The following is a 19,147-nucleotide window of genomic DNA, read 5'->3' as shown; positions in this document are numbered from 1 at the left end:
TGGACTCCACTTCCCGGCAGGCTGTCCGGGGCAAAGGGGAGGGACTCCATTTCCCAGAAGGCTCCAGTCGGCGGGTGCCGCGGTGCCTTGTGTGGGATGTAAGCCTGGAGGTGGGCGCGGGGGACCAAGGCCAGGAGTCTCCTTTGGATTTAGAGGGACTGGTCTGGGGGCGCCTTCTGCATTAACTCTAGGGGGCCGGAGGTTTGGTCATAGGGAGGGGCAGGCCAGCTTTTGGGGACCCTCAGAGAGATTTTGAGGCACACCCCTTTCGGGCCGAGGGGTCCTGGGTTGCAGCCTATGCCGAGGGCCTACAGCCTCGGCCAAACGCCTGGGGTGGGACTGTCTCCGGGACTGAGGCGGGGCGGCTGAAGAGCAGAGGCTGGAGGAGGCGGGGATGCACAGAGTTGGGGGCGGGCTGGAACCTTAGCCAAGCTTGGGAGGGGGCTCACAGGCCAAGCCCGACCCTCCTATCCCCCCAACCCCGGGCTTGCTCCTAGGCCGCCGCCCGCCGCCATGGGGCTGAAGGCCGCCCAGAAGACACTGTTCCCGCTGCGCTCCATCGACGACGTGGTGCGCCTGTTCGCTGCAGAGCTGGGCCGAGAGGAGCCGGACCTGGTACTCCTCTCCTTGGTTCTGGGCTTCGTGGAGCATTTCCTGGCTGTCAACCGTGTCATCCCCACCAACGTGCCCGAGCTCTCCTTCCAGCCCAGCCCAGCTCCCGATCCTCCCGGCGGCCTCACCTTCTTCCCCGTGGCTGACCTGTCTATCATCGCTGCCCTCTATGCCCGCTTCACCGCTCAGATCCGTGGCGCCGTCGACTTGTCGCTCTACCCCCGGGAGGGAGGCGTCTCCAGCCGCGAGCTGGTGAAGAAGGTCTCTGACGTTATATGGAACAGCCTCAGCCGCTCCTACTTCAAGGACCGAGCCCACATCCAATCCCTCTTCAGCTTCATCACAGGTTGGAGCCCAACAGGTTTCAGGGGCAAGAATGAATCTTGGCTCACCTCATCTCAGCACTGTGGCTTACAGAGCCCTTTTGCTTGTACACTTTGTGAAATGGGGCCGTTGTTATTTCTCCCTTTGTATTTGGGGAAACTGAGCTCAGTAGGGGAAGTGATGTGCCAGTGTCAGAAAATGCAGGGCTGGGACTGGAACCTGGTTCTTTGGCTCCAAACCTATTAACCTACCATAACCCCACTCCTGCCGTTGAGATGCCTGTGTCCTAAGCCCAGCATGAGGCCCACGATGTGGCAGCAGATGGGGAGGGGTGTTAAGAGACAAAGGAGGGCTACATTTGGGACAACTAAATGAAATGTCTGAAGGAATGTTTTGAAAGGGAACAGACCATACACTTGACACGAAGAAACTTAAGTATCAAGGCTTACACAGAATGTCTTTGTGCCAAGTCCAGTTGGTGCAGTCTCGTCCTAGTGCCATACTGAGAAGGAGTCAGAGGCTGCTTCTGAGCTTAGCAGGAAAGAGGGCAGTGATAAATGAGGAGTCTCTTTTGGTGGCTGTGTGAAAAAGTATTGGCCTTGATGCCCTGTTTTTGCTGACCCTGTTATAATCTAATAAGTGCAATAAAACAGGGAAATTCATAAATTAATAGAAATACATGATTACAGAGAAAGGGAAGGGATAGAGTCAAAGGTTGGGGTGACCTGTAGTTGCTCCAGAAAAGTCTTGCTGGGAACAGGGTTGTAAATGAGGAGGGAGAGGCTGGGAGCAAGGGGATGATGGACAACCTTGCCAACAGGCTTTGGAGCTGTGGGAGAGGGTGTGGCCCATCCATCCATAACCAGTCCCTTTCCTTTTGCTCAAAGGCCAGGGGACCTTCTTTCATCACCTAACCTCACTTCCACAGGCACTAAACTGGACAGCTCCGGTGTGGCCTTTGCTGTGGTAGGGGCCTGCCAGGCCCTGGGTCTTCGGGATGTCCACCTGGCCCTGTCTGAGGATCACGCCTGGGTAGTTTTTGGGCCTAATGGGGAGCAGACAGCTGAGGTCACCTGGCATGGCAAAGGCAACGAGGACCGCAGAGGCCAGACGGTCAACGCAGGTGTAGCTGAGCGGGTATCGTACTCCCCTCCCATGTTGTCCCCTTCACACTCTGCTAGCCTTAAGTTATCCCCTGGACTCTGCTTCCTTGGGTCATATTCTCCTTTTCCCATCACCCACTACATATTTCAAGAGGGGAAGACAAATGAGCCCCTTTCCTGCTGTCATTCCCTGAAGTAAGCATTGAGTGGGCTGTCATGAGAAATCTGGTCTTGTCCCTTCCTTCTAAGAGCTGGCTGTACCTGAAAGGATCATACATGCGTTGTGACCGCAAGATGGAGGTGGCATTCATGGTGTGTGCCATCAACCCTTCCATTGACCTGCACACTGACTCCCTGGAGCTGCTACAGCTGCAGCAGGTGAAGGGTGGGCCCCAGGGTCAGGCAGGAACCAGGTCAGGCTGCTGATGTGACTTGCTGTGGGGTCCTGGGCAAGGGCACTTTCCTTTCCTGAGCATCTTTCCTTCTGTAAAATGGGTAGATAATTCCTGGCCTGGCCTTTCCCAAGGCTCTTGGGAAAGTAAAATGGAGATATAAAAGAGCTTTGATCCCTTAACAGGCTGGTTCCTGAATTCTGGTCCTTCTTACCTGGACCCAAGCTCTGCCTGGTAAACACCCCCCGCCCCCAGCTCATAACTCTCTTCTTTGGTCTCTAGAAGCTGCTCTGGCTGCTCTATGACTTGGGACATCTGGAAAGGTCAGTAGGGGGAAGTTGTTTGACAGGGCCAGAGGGCTGGGTGACACCCTGGACTTATGATTCTTTCCCAGGTACCCCATGGCACTGGGGAACCTGGCAGATCTGGAAGAGCTGGAGCCCACCCCTGGCCGGCCAGATCCTCTCACCCTCTACCACAAGGTAAGGTCAATTCAAGAGGGGGCAAAAGAGGGAGCCCAGCTGGGGCTACCTTTCTGGGGACGGAGGAGACATAGGTGAGAAGAACTTTGTGTGTTGGGGGGATTATTGCCTGTGTGCATCATCAGTGTAGGCAGAGCTGTCCAAGGGTTATCCTGGGTTCCCCAGCCTAGTATTGGCAGGCCCTGGATATGTCTCCACATCCTGCATTTTTTGCTTCCTCTTGTCCTTCTGGTGTATAACAGGTCATAGGTGGCGGGAGGACTAAGGAGGGGGTATTAACTTGGTGGGGGTGGGGTGTGGGGGATTTGGGCTTAGAAGTCTTTGATGTTTATATAGAAGAGTATGTGTGAAACCTGGGAAAGAGTGCTTCTCTGGGCTTGGAGTTCAGGCTCCTGCCCTCCCCAGAACAGCCCTGTTCTGTGGGGACCCCTACCTCTGTGGTTGGCCCCAGGCTCAGCAAACAGCTCTCCACGCCCAGGGAGGAGCACCTGGTAGAGGGTCTAGCAGGGAGTAAGGGTGGGATTGGAGGTGGGAAGACTCTTTGGGATCTTCCTTTTACCCCTCCTGAATGGGACCTGATGGGGCACTCATGCCAGCCTAGGCTGCTGGGGGCTGCCTCCCTGAGGCTTCTCTACCCTCTCCTTCCAGGGCATTGCCTCAGCCAAGACCTACTACCGGGATGAGCACATCTACCCTTACATGTACCTGGCTGGCTACCACTGTCGAAATCGCAATGTGCGTGAAGCCCTGCAGGCCTGGGCAGACACAGCCACTGTCATCCAAGAGTGAGGACCCTACCCCAACCCCAAAGGACCTCCAGCTTGTTCTTTCCTTTCTCTCTACTTGGTTTCCAACCATTCTCATCCAGGTGTGAGACCTGGCCCCAAGCCCTGTTCCCCCTCCATTCAGTCCCTATGCAGCCAAGGCCACCATCATCCAGGAGGTAGGGACCTCTGATCACAGCCTCATGCCTTTGCCTTCCTTGTCTCTCCTCCCAGTTTCTAATCACTGTCATTCTCCAGTGAGACTTCCACCTCTCGCCCAATACCCACCCCTCACTGTTGCCCTGAGCTGACACAGACACCATCATCTAAGAGGAGTGAGGACCCCAGCTGCTCATGAAGCCCAGAGGGGAGAAACCTGGCCCCATCCCTCACAGCTCCCTGGGGCTGTCTGCCATGGCTGCGACCCCACAACCCCCCATGCTCTCACAGCTACAACTACTGCCGAGAGGATGAAGAGATCTACAAGGAATTCTTTGAAGTAGCCAATGATGTCATCCCTAACCTACTGAAGGAGGCAGCCAGCTTGCTGGAAGCAGGCGAAGATCGGCCAGGGGAGCAGACCCAGGTGAAGGGCTAGAATGCCACCAGTGTCCACCTCCCACCTGGGCAGGCCCCTCTTACAGGACATGGAACTACATAGCCAGGACTGGGGACTGCATGTGGAAGGTGGTCCAGAGCAGGTGGCTACATTCTTTTGTTGTAGCCAAGGTCCCAGGTATGGGCTTGAGGGAGTGTTGTAGGGGGTTTTGCCCCTGCCCTCAGGTAAATGGAATGGAAGCCCATCTCTTTCATAGCCAGGGTCCTCAGACAGTAAGATAGAGGTGATGGATGGTCCCCCTCCCTCCATCCTGGCTGAGGACTGGCTTGGTAAAAGGAAGAAGGCTCTAAGAATGCTCCTGACCATGCATACTTCTATGCCCAGAGCTGTCATTGGTAGGGGCCTGGGCTGTGCCCTTTGCTAAGGGATAAGAGTCTGACCTGTGCCCTTTCCTCCCTCTGTCCAGGGCACCCAGAGCCAGGGATCTGCCCTCCAAGACCCTGAGTGCTTCGCTCACCTGCTGCGGTTCTACGACGGCATCTGCAAATGGGAGGAGGGCAGCCCCACGCCTGTGCTGCATGTGGGCTGGGCCACTTTCCTTGTGCAGTCCTTGGGCCGCTTTGAGGGACAGGTGAGGGGGAGGGCTGGGCACTATAGGTGGTAACAGGGGCCACGGGGGAGTCAGATGATTGTAGCTGAGAAGCAATACTTGTTCATCCTCCTTGGGTGTAGATGAGACATGAGACCCCTAGAATGAGATGGCTGTGGGAGGGCCTTAGAGTTCAAGCCAGTGACCTGCACCCTTTTTCCCCCAGGTGCGGCAGAAGGTGCACATAGTGAGCCGAGATGCTGAGGCAGCTGAAGCCGAGGAGCCTTGGGGAGAGGAAGCCCGGGAAGGCCGCAGGCGAGGCCCTCGGCGCGAATCCAAGCCCGAGGAGCCACCACCTCCCAAGAAGCCTGCGCTGGACAAGGGTCCCAGCTCAGGCCAGGGTGTGGGGTCAGGACCCCCTCGGAAACCCCCAGGGATGGTCCCAGGCACTGTCCGGGTCCCTGAAGGCGGCAGCACCGCTCAGGTGCCTGCGCCAGCTGTGTCACCACCACCGGAGGGCCCTGTGCTCACTTTCCAGAGCGAGAAGATGAAGGGCATGAAGGAGCTGCTGGTAGCCACCAAAATCAACTCGAGCGCCATCAAGCTGCAGCTCACCGCGCAGTCGCAAGTGCAAATGAAGAAGCAGAAGGTGTCCACGCCCAGCGACTACACTCTCTCTTTCCTCAAGCGGCAGCGCAAGGGCCTCTGAACTGCCGGGGACTTCCTGCAGCTCACGACAAGGGCCCTACCCTGACCTCAACCACCACCCCTCCACCCCCGCCCCCGTCCCCCTCGGGGCCCAGGGCTGTCTGGAACTCTGGGTTCCCGGCTTAAGGACCGTTTACCTCGAGCCTGAACCAACGATTCATCCCAGTTTAGAACCCAGAGTCTTGGCTCAGTCCTTAGAATACAGGTCCCATTTCCCATGATCCTAACCTGCTGGTTGGAACCTCACCGAAGTCCTGGGCACCAATCCTTAAAGGTCCAATCTCTGTAAACTCGGGCCCCACCTCGGAATGGAAGCTCTAACCCTAGGCCAACCATGTCCCTCAGGCTTCCTCCCCACTCCAGGGCAACAAAGGATTGGGTCTTAACGCTGGGGGCAGCGCGGTTCCGCCTTCAGTCCGGAAGTCGAGGACCCCAATCAGCGGCTAGGAGTACATTTCTGCGCTTGAGAATTCCATCCCTTGGGAATCCAAGACCTTGCCCCAAAGAACTAAAGTCCCAACTGCCAGAATTTGGAGACCAGTTTCCTTTCCTCCCGACCCCTAGAGGCCGGGAGGCGAAGCCCCGCCCCCAGCCTGTGCGACTCCTGAGCCCCGCCCCCTTCCTGACCAAACTGGCCCCAGATCAGAGCAGGACCTCTTCCGACCCTCTGGGAACCTCCCCGAGGGTCAGCTCATTACGGGGACCCGGGAGGAAATCTGCAGGAGGTTGGGAGTGGGGGAGCTGATCGCTTCCTGTTTTGTACATAGATTTATTTTTCAGTTGCAAGGAAGATGAATAGATTTTGTTAAAAAAAACAAACGTGTGCGTGTTTCATCTGGGAAACTGGGCGGGGAGTGGAACGTCCCCTCTTTACTCGGGCTGTGGACTTCGTGCTCACCACCTGTAGAGTTGGTGGCTGAGAGGGCTCAGCCCGGGCACTGGGACTTCCCCCGCCGCCGCGGGCCTGTCCCAAGGGCGCCTCCTTCGGACCGGAGCGGCTGGGCGTCTCCTCCCTGGCCCCGCCCCCGCGGCCTTGGAGCCACGGGAGCCGGCCCGGCCGCCCCGCCCCGCCCCGCTGCTGCACCGCCCCGTGCCGGCTCCGCAGCTCGCGCCCGCCCGGCGCCGGGCCATGGCGCTGCTGCGGGATGTGTCGCTGCAGGATCCGCGGGACCGCTTTGAGCTACTGCAGCGCGTGGGAGCCGGGACCTATGGCGACGTCTACAAGGTGCGCCCGGAGGCTGGATGCGCGGGAGCGCGGAGTGGAGGGTGCCTGCCCGCTCCCCGCCGTGCAGCCAGCCCCCAGCCCCGCCCTCTCCTCATCCTCCTGCGCCCTCTCCGTCCCGCAGGCCCGCGACACGGTCACGTCCGAGCTGGCCGCCGTGAAGATCGTCAAGCTCGACCCAGGTGAGGGCCCGGGAGGGGCCTGGCCGCCGGAGGGAGGCAGGATACTGACTGGCGCGCTGCTGGGGGCGGAGAGTTGACATTTCCAGACCCCCTGAGAGGCAACCCCTGGCACCAGTGTGGCCGGGAGGGAGGCACCCTCTCATTTTGCAGATTGGGCATTAAGTCCAGGCCACCTCTCTTCGGTCCCGCGTGATGTCTTGTGCTCCCCAGGGGACGACATCAGCTCCCTTCAGCAAGAAATCACCATCCTCCGTGAGTGCCGCCACCCCAATGTGGTGGCTTACATTGGAAGCTACCTCAGGTAAGGGTGCTTTATCCTCCTGCCCTCAGCAGCCCCCATGTAGCTTGCTGTGAGCCCATCCCAGCTCTGTCATCCCCTCCCCCCCAGGAATGACCGCTTGTGGATCTGCATGGAATTCTGTGGAGGGGGGTCCCTACAGGAAATTTACCATGGTGAGAACCATACCTCTTTCCCCACCCTCACAACATCGGGGCAGGAGGGAAGAGTCTGGGCTGGACTTGAGCTCCTCTCTACTCCTGACTGACTATGTGACCTTGAGAGAAATACTGTCTTTCTCTGGGCTCGGAATCCCGGAGTAGACTGAGAGGAGATGGGCTAACATCCCTTCAACTAGCAGCACCTACTGCTCCTCTCCCACAGGGTGGCCTAGGAGGTCACCAGATCCCCCCAGGCCCCCAGCAGCCCTCATCTTTGCATTTCAGCCACCGGGCCCCTGGAGGAGCGGCAGATTGCCTATGTCTGCAGAGAGGCCCTGAAGGTACCTGGCCCCATCAGATGCCCACACCGGCCCCCCAGAGCAAGGGCCCAGAGCAGGAGAGGGAAAACCTGAGGCAGAGCTGGCCTGGGCTCTGGGTCCTGGGGGGGAAGGGGCCCCAGCCGTGTTGCCGGAAGCAGCCCATTTCCCTCTTGGCTCAGCCACTTCCTGTTTGGGGATAGGGGAGGAGGAAGCAGCTTGAGTGGGGGGCCCTAGTTCTGAGGAGGGGTTCAGGAGGGGGGGTTAGTGCTAGACAGCTGCACTCAGGGACTACCCTCTGTCCCCAGGGGCTCCACCACTTGCATTCTCAGGGGAAGATCCACAGAGACATCAAGGTAGGGGTCAGCCAAGGACGGGGAGGTGGCAGCCCTGGGGCACCCTATAGGATTCTCTCTCCTTATTCCACAGGGAGCCAACCTTCTCCTCACTCTCCAGGGTGAAGTCAAGCTGGGTCAGTACTTGGGGATGCAGTCAGGGTGAGGATTCTGTGGGGGGTCTGGAAGTGTCAGAATATCTTCTCAAGCATGAGGTCACCTTAGAAAAGTCACTTTATCACTTGAGCCTCAGTTTCCCCACTTAGAAACCCCCAGTATAGGCCAGAAATTTAGCTCAGTGGTTCTGGCACCTGCCTCGCAAGAAGGTCCCAAGTTCGATCCATGGTACCAAAAAAAGAAACCCTAGCAGTATCCCTGCTGGAAGTTGGATGAGGTTGGGTCTAGGTGGAGCTGGATGTAGGACCAGACACTCGGGGACGGAAGGTGGTTGGCCCTTGAAAGGGAGGAACCTGGCCTGGCCCATTAGGCCTGTGGCAGCTGTGGCTGGACCTGGTACCCACCTGTCTCTGCCCTCCCAGGTGCATCCTGAGCCTGAGCCCTGGGGGTGGGATGGCGAGTGGGACCAGAGAACTAGTGAGAGCTGCCCATTTTCCTACAGCTGACTTTGGAGTATCAGGCGAGCTGACAGCATCCGTGGCCAAGAGGAGGTCTTTCATTGGGACTCCATACTGGTGAGGCTGTGCCTTGGGTGGTGGGGCAGTGGCCATAGGTGGGACACTTGGCCATCCCATCTGTGACCCTGCCTCTAGGATGGCTCCGGAGGTGGCTGCTGTGGAGCGCAAGGGTGGCTACAATGAGCTATGTGATGTCTGGGCCCTGGGTATCACCGCCATTGAGCTGGCTGAGCTGCAGCCCCCTCTCTTCCATCTGCATCCCATGAGGTCAGCCTGAGACATGCCCCTTGCCTGACCCTTGTCCTGGTGACCCTTGACCCCTGACCTGGCACCTCTACAGGGCCTTGATGCTCATGTCAAAGAGCAACTTCCAACCACCCAAGCTTCGAGAGAAGACATGCTGGTGAGAGCCCACACCCCCTGCGTGGACCACCTTTTTCAGCCAGGACCCCAGGGGAGGAGGAGCCACCTGCCAGCTCCCGCGTGCAACATGGAACCCTGTTCTCCAGTCCTCTATGGACCCTCTCAGCAAGGGGCCTGGACCAGCCTCTGGCTGGCACCCCATGTGGATAGGAAAGAAAGACAAGTGGCTGGCAGTGGAGGCGCTAGTGTGTCGCAAGAGCATTTCTCAGGCTGGCCCCTTCCTGGGCGGGCCCCAGAGCAATGGCGGGGGCAGCCAGCAGCTGCCTTACAGGAGGCCTCACCTGGGACCGGTGGGGCCTCTTGTGCCCACTAGGACCCAGAACTTCCACCACTTCCTCAAGCTGGCCCTGACCAAGAACCCCAAGAAGAGGCCAACAGCCGAGAAGCTCCTGCAGGTGGGAGATGGCAGGCCTGGGGCTTGGTGCTCAAAAGCAGAGCCTGAAGGACAGAGTCTAGCTGATTGTCCCTTGCTCCTCCAGCACCCATTCACAACACAGCAGCTCCCTCGGGCCCTCCTCACCCAGCTCCTGGACAAGGCCAGTGACCCCCACCTGGGAACCCTCTCCCCTGAAGACTGTGAGCTAGAGGTGAAGTGGGACTGGGAAATGGGAAGCCTAGAGGTGATACAGGTCAAGGCCCCTTCCCTCCACTTGAACTCACCCATTAGGAGTCTTTTCTGAGCTGGGCCTTGCTTCCCTATAACTCCCCTTGATAGATTCCCGCCTTTGGGAACCATGGGCTGACCGTGCTCATGACTAAGTCGACCATGACCGTGACTAAGTGGCCTTGCTTTTTGTGTGATCTTTGGCAAATTACTAGATCTCTGTCTCAAGGGATTTCTGTAAAAAGCAAAACACACTGGTGCATATAAAGCACCTAGAGGGATTCTTGGCTGAGGGGGGTGCTGGGTAGGAGCCCATTCAGTTTGTTCTTCCTTAGACTTACGACATGTTTCCAGACACCATTCACTCACGGGGGCAACACGGCCCAGCCGAGAGGACTCCCTCTGAGATCCAGTGTGAGTCTTCTGGTGGGGTCATGTGCGTGTGAATGTGGCAGGATCCTAGAGGTCAGTCTTAAGGCTCTAGCTCCCTGACCTGTGTGCTTTGGACTCACCAGTTCACCAGGTGAAATTCGGTGCCCCTCGCAGAAAGGAAACAGACCCACTCAATGAGCCAGTGAGTTGTGTGCTGTGCAGGTAGAGGGGTTGGGTATGGGCTGGGGTGCGGGTCAAGCCCCTCAAGTCAAGGTGCTTTGAAGCAGGGGCTGCCTGTACCACCCAGGGACTCAGGGGCTTGGGGTTCCTTCTAAGGACAGCTAGCTGGAAGGTGGCAAGGTGACCACACCTTTCTAAAAGGTGGCCTGTCATGGGCCCAAGTCCCTACCCCACCTACATCCTGTTCTGCCTATGCCACCAGTTGTCTCATTTGCCAACCCTCAGGGGTCTCTTGCTTGGTACCATCCCACTGTCCATCTGTCTATCTGTCCTCTCATTCCCCTGCCATTTCAAGTGTCTTCTCACATTGTCTCTGCCTCTCTCCTGGGTTCCCTGCCTTGGTTTCCCCCAGTGGGAGGAAGAGTGGACACTTCTGGGAAAGGAGCTGAGCAGGTGAGTGAGGAGGAGGGGAGCTGCAGCTTGAGGGGGGCAGAAAGGCTGACCTCTGACCCCTCTCCCTTCTGCCCAGGAGCCTGCTGCAGTCGGTCCAGGAGGCCCTGGAGGAAAGGTGAGGGGCTGGCACCCAGTACAGGACAGGGACGGCCAGGCCTGGATGCCAGTCCCGTCTCACACTCAGAGCCCTCTGCTTTGTACCCCCAGGAGCCTGACCATGCGGCCGGCCTCAGAAGTGCAGGTGCAGAGTGTAGGAAGCTGGGAGAGGATACCCCAGAATGTGGTTAGGCTGGGTCAAGGTCATAGGGTCAGCTGCCAAAAGCCACCTGGACTCTCCACCTTCTTGCTAGGAGTTAGAGTCTCCAGATGATGCTATGGGAACCATCAAGCGGGCCCCATTCTTGGGGCCAGCCCCTACTGAGCCAGCAGCTGAGGACCCTTATTCCAGCCCCCAAGGTAAGTCCCAGGCTTAGGAGGCCAGAGGAGGCCTGGGTGCAGGACAGGCTGAGCTCACAGCAGCCTGTGCCTGCAGGAATTCTGCCCCCACCCCTACCAGGGCCCGGAAGCCCCCCACTGCTGCCCACAGCCTGGGCCACCATGAAGCAGCGGGACAATCCTGAGGTGAGGGGGCCACAGAGGGGGGTGGGCAGTGCACAGTGGGCGTCACCCCAGCCCTGACTCCTTCTCTCCCCTAGAGGTCTGCCTGCCATGGGCTGCCCCCCACCCCCAAAGTGCACGTAAGTGTTGCCCACAGTCCAGAGCCCTGCACCCCGATGCCATGCCTCTGGCTCCCTTGGCAGCCCCTCTCCTCCACAGATGGGTGCCTGCTTCTCCAAGGTCTTCAATGGCTGCCCCCTGCGGATCCATGCTGCTGTCACCTGGGTCCACCCTGTCACTCGAGGTAGGTCCGGAGTGAAGAAATGGGAGCTGGGTATCACTAGGCTTGGGCCAGGGTCGTGACTGACCTCTGACCTCTGACCCCATGGCCACAATGGCAGACCAGTTCCTGGTGGTAGGGGCCGAGGAGGGTGTCTACACACTCAACCTGCACGAGCTACACGAGGACACACTGGAGAAGGTGAGGCCTGCTCACGTGGGGGTGAGGTCAAGACCCAGGGGCTGACTGTCATCCTCCCTCCCTCCCTCCATGTCTCTGTCCTCCAGCTCATTTCACACCGCTGCTCCTGGCTCTACTGCGTGAACAATGTGCTGCTGTCACTCTCAGGTAGGAGATGGCACGGGTGGGTTGGCACCTACAGTGCCTGCCCTGAGTTTCCTCTGAGCCCACCCGTCCCTCTCCCTCTCTGGCAGGGAAGTCCACACATATCTGGGCACACGACCTCCCTGGTCTGTTTGAGCAGCGGAGACTACAGCAGCAGGCCCCACTCACCATCCCCACCAACCGCCTCACTCAGCGAATCATTCCCAGGTCAGGGCACTGCATGTTCAGGGTGGCAGCCAAGGGGCAGAGCAGGTGTGATGTGCAGCCTCACCAGTCCTGGTACTGGTGGGGCCTTGAATATGTCATCCATCCTTTGCTGTCACTGAGCCTGGTCAGTACAGTTGGTGGCCTCCCTACTGGCTCCTGGGATTGTTGGAGATGAGAAGACCATGGCTGGGGATGATGGTGTATGCCTGTAATCCTCAGCACTCTGGGAGGCTGAGGCAGGCAGATCTTAAATTCAACCCCAGTGTGGGAAACAGTGACTTAGCGAGACCCTGCCTCAAAATAAAACTTAAAAAGGCTGGGGATGTAGCTCAATGCAGAGGCCCTGGGTTCAATACCCAGTACTGCAAAAAGCAAAAACAAGAAAGAAGGGCACCATGGATTTCAAAGTGCTTTGTAGATTGTGGGAGCCATGGCTGTCAGGATGTGGGGCTTGGTCTGACACCCACGAAAACCAGCACTGACACACATGAGCTCTGCAGGGCCTGTGTTGGGCTTGGAGACATCATGAGTCAAGTGATTCCTTGCTTTCAAGATTAGGAGAGCTGGGGCCAGGGATTTAGCTTACTGGAGCCACACCTGCCTTGCAAGCACAAGGTCCTGAGTTCAATCCCCAGTAGATCGGGAGACTAGGAAAAATGGGTGGAAGGGCCTGTGAGCCCCGCCCAGAGGAATGTCCTGGTCCTCTTAACAAAGATACTAGGGCTGATGACAGGCAGAGGCTGGTGGGCTCTGGTGGGCAGTGGGAATGTGACTCTGAGGAGGGGAGGTGACAGGAGAGGAGGCCAGCTTAGTAGGCCCAGTGTGGCCCAGTGTGGTTAGGCTGAGGGGCCCTGAGAAGTGGCCAGCCGGAGCAGTATTCAGGAAGTGGAATGGCAGGGTCTGGGATGGTTGGCATGGGGGAGCAACCTGGGGGGTCACTGCGAGGAATGCTGCACATGGAGGTGTTCTGGGGTCACTTTAGCTGACAGTGACAGGGTGAGGCTGCTGGCGAGAGTCAGCTGGCAGATGATAGTGGCGTGGGCTGGGTTGGCCATGAAGGATGTGAAAACTGGTCCAATTCTGATTCTGTTTTGTAAGTTGAGACAACAGGATTTTCTGACGATAGATGGTGGATGGAAAAGAAAGGGGAGTCAAGGTTGACTCCAAGCCTGCTGGCCTGGGCCACGGGCAGGATGGGGCTGTCATCAGATGGGGGTGGAGCGGCTTTCAGAGGGAGCTGAATTCATTTTGGCCACATGAAGATCCTTATTCAGCCAGCGTTGGTGCTGTGGGCCTGTAATCCTAATACTCTTGGAGACTGAGGCAGGAGGATCCCAAGTTCCAGCCAACCTGGCAACTTGACTTAGCAAGACGCTGTCTCAAAATTAAAAAATTAACAGTGGGGGTGGGGTGGGGATGTATTTTAGGGCAAAGCCCCTGGGTTCAATCCCCAGTATCGAGAGAAAAAAAGTTATTTGGTATGCCATCTTTCCGTAGCTGGATAGGGATGGAGCTCTGGGGAAGGGGGCCAGGCCATGGCTCAGTCACTGTCATGACCAGGTAGGTGACGGTAGATGCTGGCAGACCAGGCAGGGAGGACAAGGCAGGACAGGCCAGTGCAGCACCATCTGTGGAGAACAGGAGGACCCGGGCCCTTCCTGCACCTGGTGCCCCATGGCCTTGGGGCTTCCTGAGCTTGTTCCCCAGCGAGCCTCTGAACTGGCCCACAGGAAGCAGGCCCACTGGAGCCTCCAAGAGCATATGTCTGGAAGTCAGTCTGTGTCCATTTTGAATGTACAGAAGGGAGAACCAGAATTGTTAGGAAAAACCAAACACAAAATGATATGCTATTGTCTCACACAAAGGCCAGCTGGGGAAGAGTAGGAGGAAGAGGGCAGGGCAGAGGGTGAGGCAAGGCAGACACCAGCTTCCTCCCTGGGGCTGCATCCTGGCAGATGCAGGGGCAGGGCTGGGCCACTGGGAGGAGCCAGCAAGGCCAGCAGGGAGCACTGTTCCCAGAGAAAGAAACAGACTCGGAGGGTCCCCTGGGGCTTAGGGACTCCTCACAACCAAGGCAAACACCTCTGACTAGCACCCTTCACTCCTCCCTAGGCAAAAAGGCAGGTCCCCCATGGCCCTGCAGGGCGTTAGCTTCAGCCAAAGCAACAGAGAGCAGGCCTTTCGCTGTTTCTTTCTCTCTCTGTCTTTTTTTTTTTCCAGTTATACTGGCAATCGAACTCTGAGGAGCTCTGTCACTGAGATACATCCCTGGCCCTTTTTATTTTGAGACAAGATCTGACTGAGTTGCTAAGTTGCCTCCAACTTCCTATCCTCCTGCTTCAGCCTCCTGAGTGGCTGGGATTATAGGCATGTGCCACCATCCCCAGTTTTCATTCACTGTTTAAAGTTCCTCCCCCTCCAGGGGCCTGTGTGCCTGTCCGGAATGGGCTGTGCATGCTGTGGGCAGACTGAGCTGTAGTCTGCCTCTGCTCCCAGCCTGCACACTGGTTTCCTCAATTACACCTGGCTTTACCTAGCGTGGCCTTGCAAAGACTCAAAGAGTAACCGGATGAGAGTGCTCTCCTGCATGTTAACTCATTTAACCTTGCTGTGAGTCCCTGAGCCTGGTGCCACTTCATCCCCATTCTACAGATGAGATTGAGGGAGAGAGAGGTGAAGTGGTCTGCTCAAGGCCACACAGAGCCAGATGTAATTCTGTGACCCAAACCCCTGGACTCTGGGGAAGACACTCCAGGCTACAGACTTTCTGCCCTGTACAGCGTTGTGGAGCAAGTTTCTTGGCCTCTGAGTCTCTCTGACTTTCTCCCTCTTTTTCTTTTCTTTCTTTCTTTTTTATTCTTAAATTACCACTGGGGTTTGAACTCAGGGCCTTTACCCTGAGCTACATCTCTAGCCCTGTCTTGGTTACTCTTCTTTTTGCTCAGACAAAATACCTGATCCCCACAACTAAAAAGAGGAAAGGTTTATTTTGCCTCATGCTTCAGAAGTTTCAGTCCTTGCATGGTCAGAGGCACTGTGGAAGGGACTGGGTGGAGGAGAGCTGCTTTCCTCCAAGCAGCCAGGATACAGCATGCAGGGAGGAGCTGGGGACTAAGATGTAACCTAGGCCACGCCCCCAGTAACCCACCTTTTCTGGCTGAACCCCACCTCCCGAAACCAACCCATCCTGTGACACAAGGGAGTGGATTAGCACTGCATAATCCAGTCACCTTCCACAAGCCCTTACCTGTGAGAGCATGAGCCTTTGGGGGTACATCTAGATATAAACTATACCAGTCTTGCTAAGTCATTAAGTTGCCCAGGCTGGGCTCAAACTTGCAGTCCTCCTGTCCCAGAGTCTTGGGATTACAAGCATGCACCACCACACTCCGTAAACCTCTGCCTCTTACCTGTGAAGTGGGAAGATGACAGTGGCACCTCACAGGGCTCTGTGGAAGCCTCACCTGTGGATGGTGCCCCATCACATCTCCCGGTTGTCACCCCTACAGGCGCTTTGCGCTGTCCACCAAGATCCCAGACACCAAAGGCTGCCTGCAGTGTCGTGTCGGTAAGAGCAAGCCGGGGGCCTGGCATGGTGGGGCTTGGGCCGAGCCTGTGCCCATGGCTGCTTCTCCACAGTGCGGAACCCCTACACAGGCGGCACCTTCCTGCTGGCCGCATTGCCTGCCAGCCTGCTCCTGCTGCAGTGGTATGAGCCACTGCAGAAGTTCCTGCTGCTAAAGGTGTGGGCCGGCTTGTGAATGCCTGGGGGACTATGGGGCAGGGGCCCTGAGGGTGAAATGGAGACCCCAGCATCCCTACTGCCCCCCAGAATTTCTCCAGCCCTCTGCCCAGCCCAGCTGGGATGCTGGAGCCGCTGGTGCTGGATGGGAAGGAGCTGCCTCAGGTGTGTGTAGGTGCCGAAGGGCCTGAGGGGCCTGGCTGCCGTGTCCTGTTCCATGTCCTGCCCCTAGAGGCTGGCCTGACACCTGACATCCTCATCCCACCTGGTGAGTGAGTGGGAACTCTGGGCTGAGGGCATGGAGGTACATGAGAGATGGTAGTGGGAGCCCTGCAATCTCAAACCAGGGTCCCCACAGCCTTCGGCTCCACAGTGGCCTTGGGGGCCATGCAGGGTCTGGAACTCCCATCCCCTCTTCAGTGTGCTTCTACCAGGCTTCTGTGACAGATTTCAGTAGACAAAGCCAGGCTTCATGGTTCCTCCCTGTTGTCTTAACCACCCAGTGGAGCTCAGGGGCCTGGCTGAGGCAGGATGATCACTTGAGCCCAGAGGTTGAGGGACAGCCTGGGGAACATAATGAGACCTGGTCACATGAAACAAGATTTTATTAGACCCCAGGGCTTAGGAGCTAAGAAAAAGCAGCTGTGTTCAGGGCTGCAGCTGGGGAGCAGGAAGAAGGAGCTCTGAAGCAGGAGCAAGGAAGCTGCGGGGAGGTGTGGGGTGGCTGTGGGGTGCCAGGAGAGGAGAAGAAAAGGCCCCTCCTTGTTACCTCACCCTGCCAGCAGCTTCACTCACGGAATCTCATTCTTGGTTCTCATGGTGGCCCTGTAAGGAAGGCATCAGTAAACTTAGGCTACCAATGAGGAAACTGAGGCTCAGGGTGGTGAAGTGACTTTTTCAGGGTCCCAGGGTAACTGAGTACCACATCCTGGTTTTCTTGACTCTCCAGCCTGCCTATAGCTCCCTGGACTCCCCGCTGCTCCTCATGAGCCAGGGTGGTCCCTTATCTTCTCCGAGTGAGATTAGCCACAAGCTGAAATGTACTCATAAGTGGGGCTGGCTGTAGCCCATGCCCTTTGGGGTCAGAGTGGGCTGGGGACTCAGCCAGGCTGTATGCCCACAGAGGGGGTCCCAGGCTCAGCCCAGCAGGTGATCCAGGTGGACAGGGACACAGTGCTGGTCAGCTTTGAACGTGAGTAACCTGGGAGTGAGGGCTGGGGGTGACAATGGGGTGAAGGAAGCCGCCCCATCCCCACCCACCAGCCCTCTCCCTGGCCAGGCTGCGTGAGGATTGTCAACCTGCAAGGCGAGCCCACGGCCACACTGGCCCCTGAACTGACCTTTGACTTCCCCATTGAGACTGTGGGTGAGTGAGCCAGAGGTGGGTCAAGAATATCCCCAGCATGTGATGGGGCCAAAGGCCCAGGGGTCGGTGAGGACATCTGTGGCCCAGACTTAGGCCGTCACTCGGGGCTAGAGGACCAATGTCCTTAGGGCAGCCACAGACTGATGGCGCCCACCCTTGCAGTATGCCTGCAGGACAGTGTGCTGGCCTTCTGGAGCCACGGCATGCAGGGCCGCAGCCTGGACACCAATGAGGTGAGTGGGGCTCAAGGGCCTGCTGTTGTCCTTGCCTCTTGGGAGGGGACCTGCTGGGGTGGCCTCAGGGCTCCTTGTCTTCCCAGGTGACCCAGGAGATCACCGACAAGACAAGGATCTTCCGAGTGCTGGGGGCCCACAGGTAAGCCAGGCACCCCAGCCTTCCCTGCAGCCACCCTTGGGCCTAGAGGAGGAGGGTTGGACGGACGTGCCTTGCTCCTGCCTCACACCCACCCTCTTCCCTCCAGAGACATCATCTTGGAGAGCATTCCCACCGACAACCCAGGAGCACACAGCAACCTGTACATCCTCACGGGCCACCAGAGCAGCTACTGAGCAACCCCACCCGAGCCCAGGGGAAAAGGGGCCCCTCCTGGGCCAGAGGTGCTCTGGCTCTGCTAAGCTGGAGGATGGAAATAATCCTGAGAAGTGTTATGGAGCCGGGGAGAGGAGAGAACCCCCTCAACCCACCCCCACCGAGCCTCAGCAATAACTGGACCAGAGGAAGCTGCTGCCAACCCTCCCCACAGGCACCCCCATCCCTGGTATGGGGACCCAGGCTGATGAGGGCTGCCTGCCAACCCATTCCATTTTGTCCCGCATTTCCTTTGCACTCATGCTGCCAGGAACCTGCCCCTGGCTCTGTCTGGGGAACATGTATTTAAAAGAGAGAACTATATTGGTATTAAAGCGAGCTGGTTTTACCCATTGTTCCTCCAGGTCCAGGGGAGCAGAGGCTCTTCCTTCTCCCTCCCTGCAGTACACTTTTCTGTCTTGGGATGCCAGGGTTTGGGGGAGGCCAGGTGCAGGAGACGGGCCGCTGGCCTCAGAAGCCATATTGACCACTTTGTCTCTCCCTGCCCAGAGATGGCCATCAGCTTTGCAGTTTGAGGCCTCTGTTGTAGATTGACACCCAAAGGACTAATGCAGGGAGGGACCTTGAACTAAAAGACTCCTATCCAGGGAAGCCTCATGGAGGGTCTCACCTGTGGCCTGTTCTACCCAGCCCCCTGGAGGGATACCCAGGGCCACCTCCCTAACTCACCCACCATAGCATCCCATGTCAGACCAATATTGGGCAATCCTCTGGATACACTTGAAGAAGATGAGCTAGTGGGCCGGGGATTTAGCTCAGTGGTTCCTCCACCTACCTCAAAAGTGCAAGGTCCTGAGTTCGATCTCCAGTACCAAAAAAAAAGCAAGAATATATTGGGGCAGGGATTTAGCTCAGTGGTTCCACCACCTGCCTCACAAGCTCAAGGACCTGAGTTCAATCCCCGGTACCAAAAAAAAAAAAAAAAGATGATGAGTTAGTGTCCTCTTAACTGATCCTATACCCTGGTATGGTGGTGCATGCCAATAATCCCAGCACTCTGGGAGGCTGAGACAGAAAGATCACAAATTTGAGCCCAGTCTGGGAAATTTAGAGGGAAATTTCAAGAAAAGGGGTGGGGATGTAGCTCAGTGCAAAGGCCCTGGGTTCAATCTCCATTATTGGGGAAAAATTAACAAAAACAGATTCTCCCCAAGGTGCTCCTGAGTGCCAGGCCCTCAGGTCACCAAGACAAGACCACCGCTTGGGGAAGGACTGTCCTGCTGGAGCTGGCACTTTGAAGGCACATTTGTCCTCCTGATGCCGAGCTTGTGCTTTACATTTTCCTCTCAAGGTCCTCTCTCAGAGGG

The 19,147-nt window shown here is 57.4% G+C and overlaps 2 protein-coding genes across 13 annotated transcripts; both read left to right on the top strand.

Annotated features, from left to right (window-relative positions):
* Nucleotides 1-3: 3 nt before the first annotated feature.
* On the top strand, nucleotides 4-6,352 carry Men1 (menin 1). Of its 6 annotated transcripts, none has more exons than XM_004852457.3 (11): nucleotides 4-98; nucleotides 498-615; nucleotides 706-958; nucleotides 1,865-2,073; nucleotides 2,289-2,417; nucleotides 2,714-2,754; nucleotides 2,826-2,913; nucleotides 3,562-3,698; nucleotides 4,128-4,263; nucleotides 4,703-4,867; nucleotides 5,052-6,352. In XM_004852457.3, coding segments are annotated over exons 1-11 (1,761 nt in total). In that variant the 5' UTR covers nucleotides 4-96; the 3' UTR covers nucleotides 5,535-6,352. The 6 variants fall into 6 exon arrangements, with proteins under 6 accessions (XP_004852514.1, XP_004852512.1, XP_021120293.1 ...); XM_087205287.1 differs by having other exon boundaries at nucleotides 36-110; XM_004852455.3 differs by having other exon boundaries at nucleotides 498-958.
* An 82-nt stretch (nucleotides 6,353-6,434) lies between these two features.
* Map4k2 (mitogen-activated protein kinase kinase kinase kinase 2) lies at nucleotides 6,435-18,168 on the top strand. 7 transcript variants are annotated; one of them, XM_013074951.3, is made up of 32 exons: nucleotides 6,435-6,758; nucleotides 6,880-6,937; nucleotides 7,148-7,238; nucleotides 7,326-7,390; nucleotides 7,661-7,716; nucleotides 8,001-8,048; nucleotides 8,122-8,164; nucleotides 8,647-8,719; nucleotides 8,798-8,929; nucleotides 9,003-9,065; nucleotides 9,399-9,480; nucleotides 9,565-9,621; nucleotides 10,025-10,103; nucleotides 10,205-10,263; nucleotides 10,654-10,694; nucleotides 10,771-10,809; nucleotides 10,902-10,935; nucleotides 11,045-11,150; nucleotides 11,227-11,315; nucleotides 11,390-11,431; nucleotides 11,511-11,595; nucleotides 11,693-11,772; nucleotides 11,859-11,919; nucleotides 12,006-12,123; nucleotides 15,633-15,691; nucleotides 15,763-15,866; nucleotides 15,956-16,133; nucleotides 16,989-17,057; nucleotides 17,145-17,231; nucleotides 17,394-17,464; nucleotides 17,551-17,606; nucleotides 17,713-18,168. In XM_013074951.3, exons 1-32 carry the CDS (start codon nucleotides 6,663-6,665, stop codon nucleotides 17,798-17,800), a joined length of 2,409 nt encoding a protein of 802 aa, XP_012930405.1. In that variant the 5' UTR covers nucleotides 6,435-6,662; the 3' UTR covers nucleotides 17,801-18,168. The 7 variants fall into 7 exon arrangements, with proteins under 7 accessions (XP_012930405.1, XP_004852516.1, XP_004852518.1 ...); XM_004852459.4 differs by having other exon boundaries at nucleotides 6,442-6,758; nucleotides 9,565-9,672; XM_004852460.4 differs by having other exon boundaries at nucleotides 6,601-6,758; nucleotides 9,565-9,672; nucleotides 11,251-11,315.
* The last annotated feature ends 979 nt before the right edge of the window (nucleotides 18,169-19,147 follow it).

This window comes from Heterocephalus glaber, unplaced genomic scaffold (genome assembly GCF_053883595.1).
Source record: "Heterocephalus glaber isolate CG9 unplaced genomic scaffold, H.glaber_assembly_v1.0 deba00000594, whole genome shotgun sequence".
In the NCBI taxonomy this organism is placed as follows: Eukaryota; Metazoa; Chordata; class Mammalia; order Rodentia; family Bathyergidae; genus Heterocephalus; species Heterocephalus glaber.
The sequence above is the reverse complement of the archived record's forward strand: the minus strand, read 5'-3'. Positions and strand labels throughout refer to the sequence as shown.

Coding starts and splice junctions, on each gene's coding strand:
- Men1 (XM_004852455.3), top strand. Junction 2,914..3,561: donor CTCTCACCCTCTACCACAAG/GTAAGGTCAATT, acceptor CTCTCCTTCCAG/GGCATTGCCTCAGCCAAGAC. Junction 4,868..5,051: donor TGGGCCGCTTTGAGGGACAG/GTGAGGGGGAGG, acceptor TTTTTCCCCCAG/GTGCGGCAGAAGGTGCACAT.
- Map4k2 (XM_004852459.4), top strand. CDS start 6,663: ATGGCGCTGCTGCGGGATGTGTCGCTGCAGGATCCGCGGGACCGCTTT. Junction 8,049..8,121: donor AGATCCACAGAGACATCAAG/GTAGGGGTCAGC, acceptor CTTATTCCACAG/GGAGCCAACCTTCTCCTCAC. Junction 10,264..10,653: donor CAGACCCACTCAATGAGCCA/GTGAGTTGTGTG, acceptor GGTTTCCCCCAG/TGGGAGGAAGAGTGGACACT.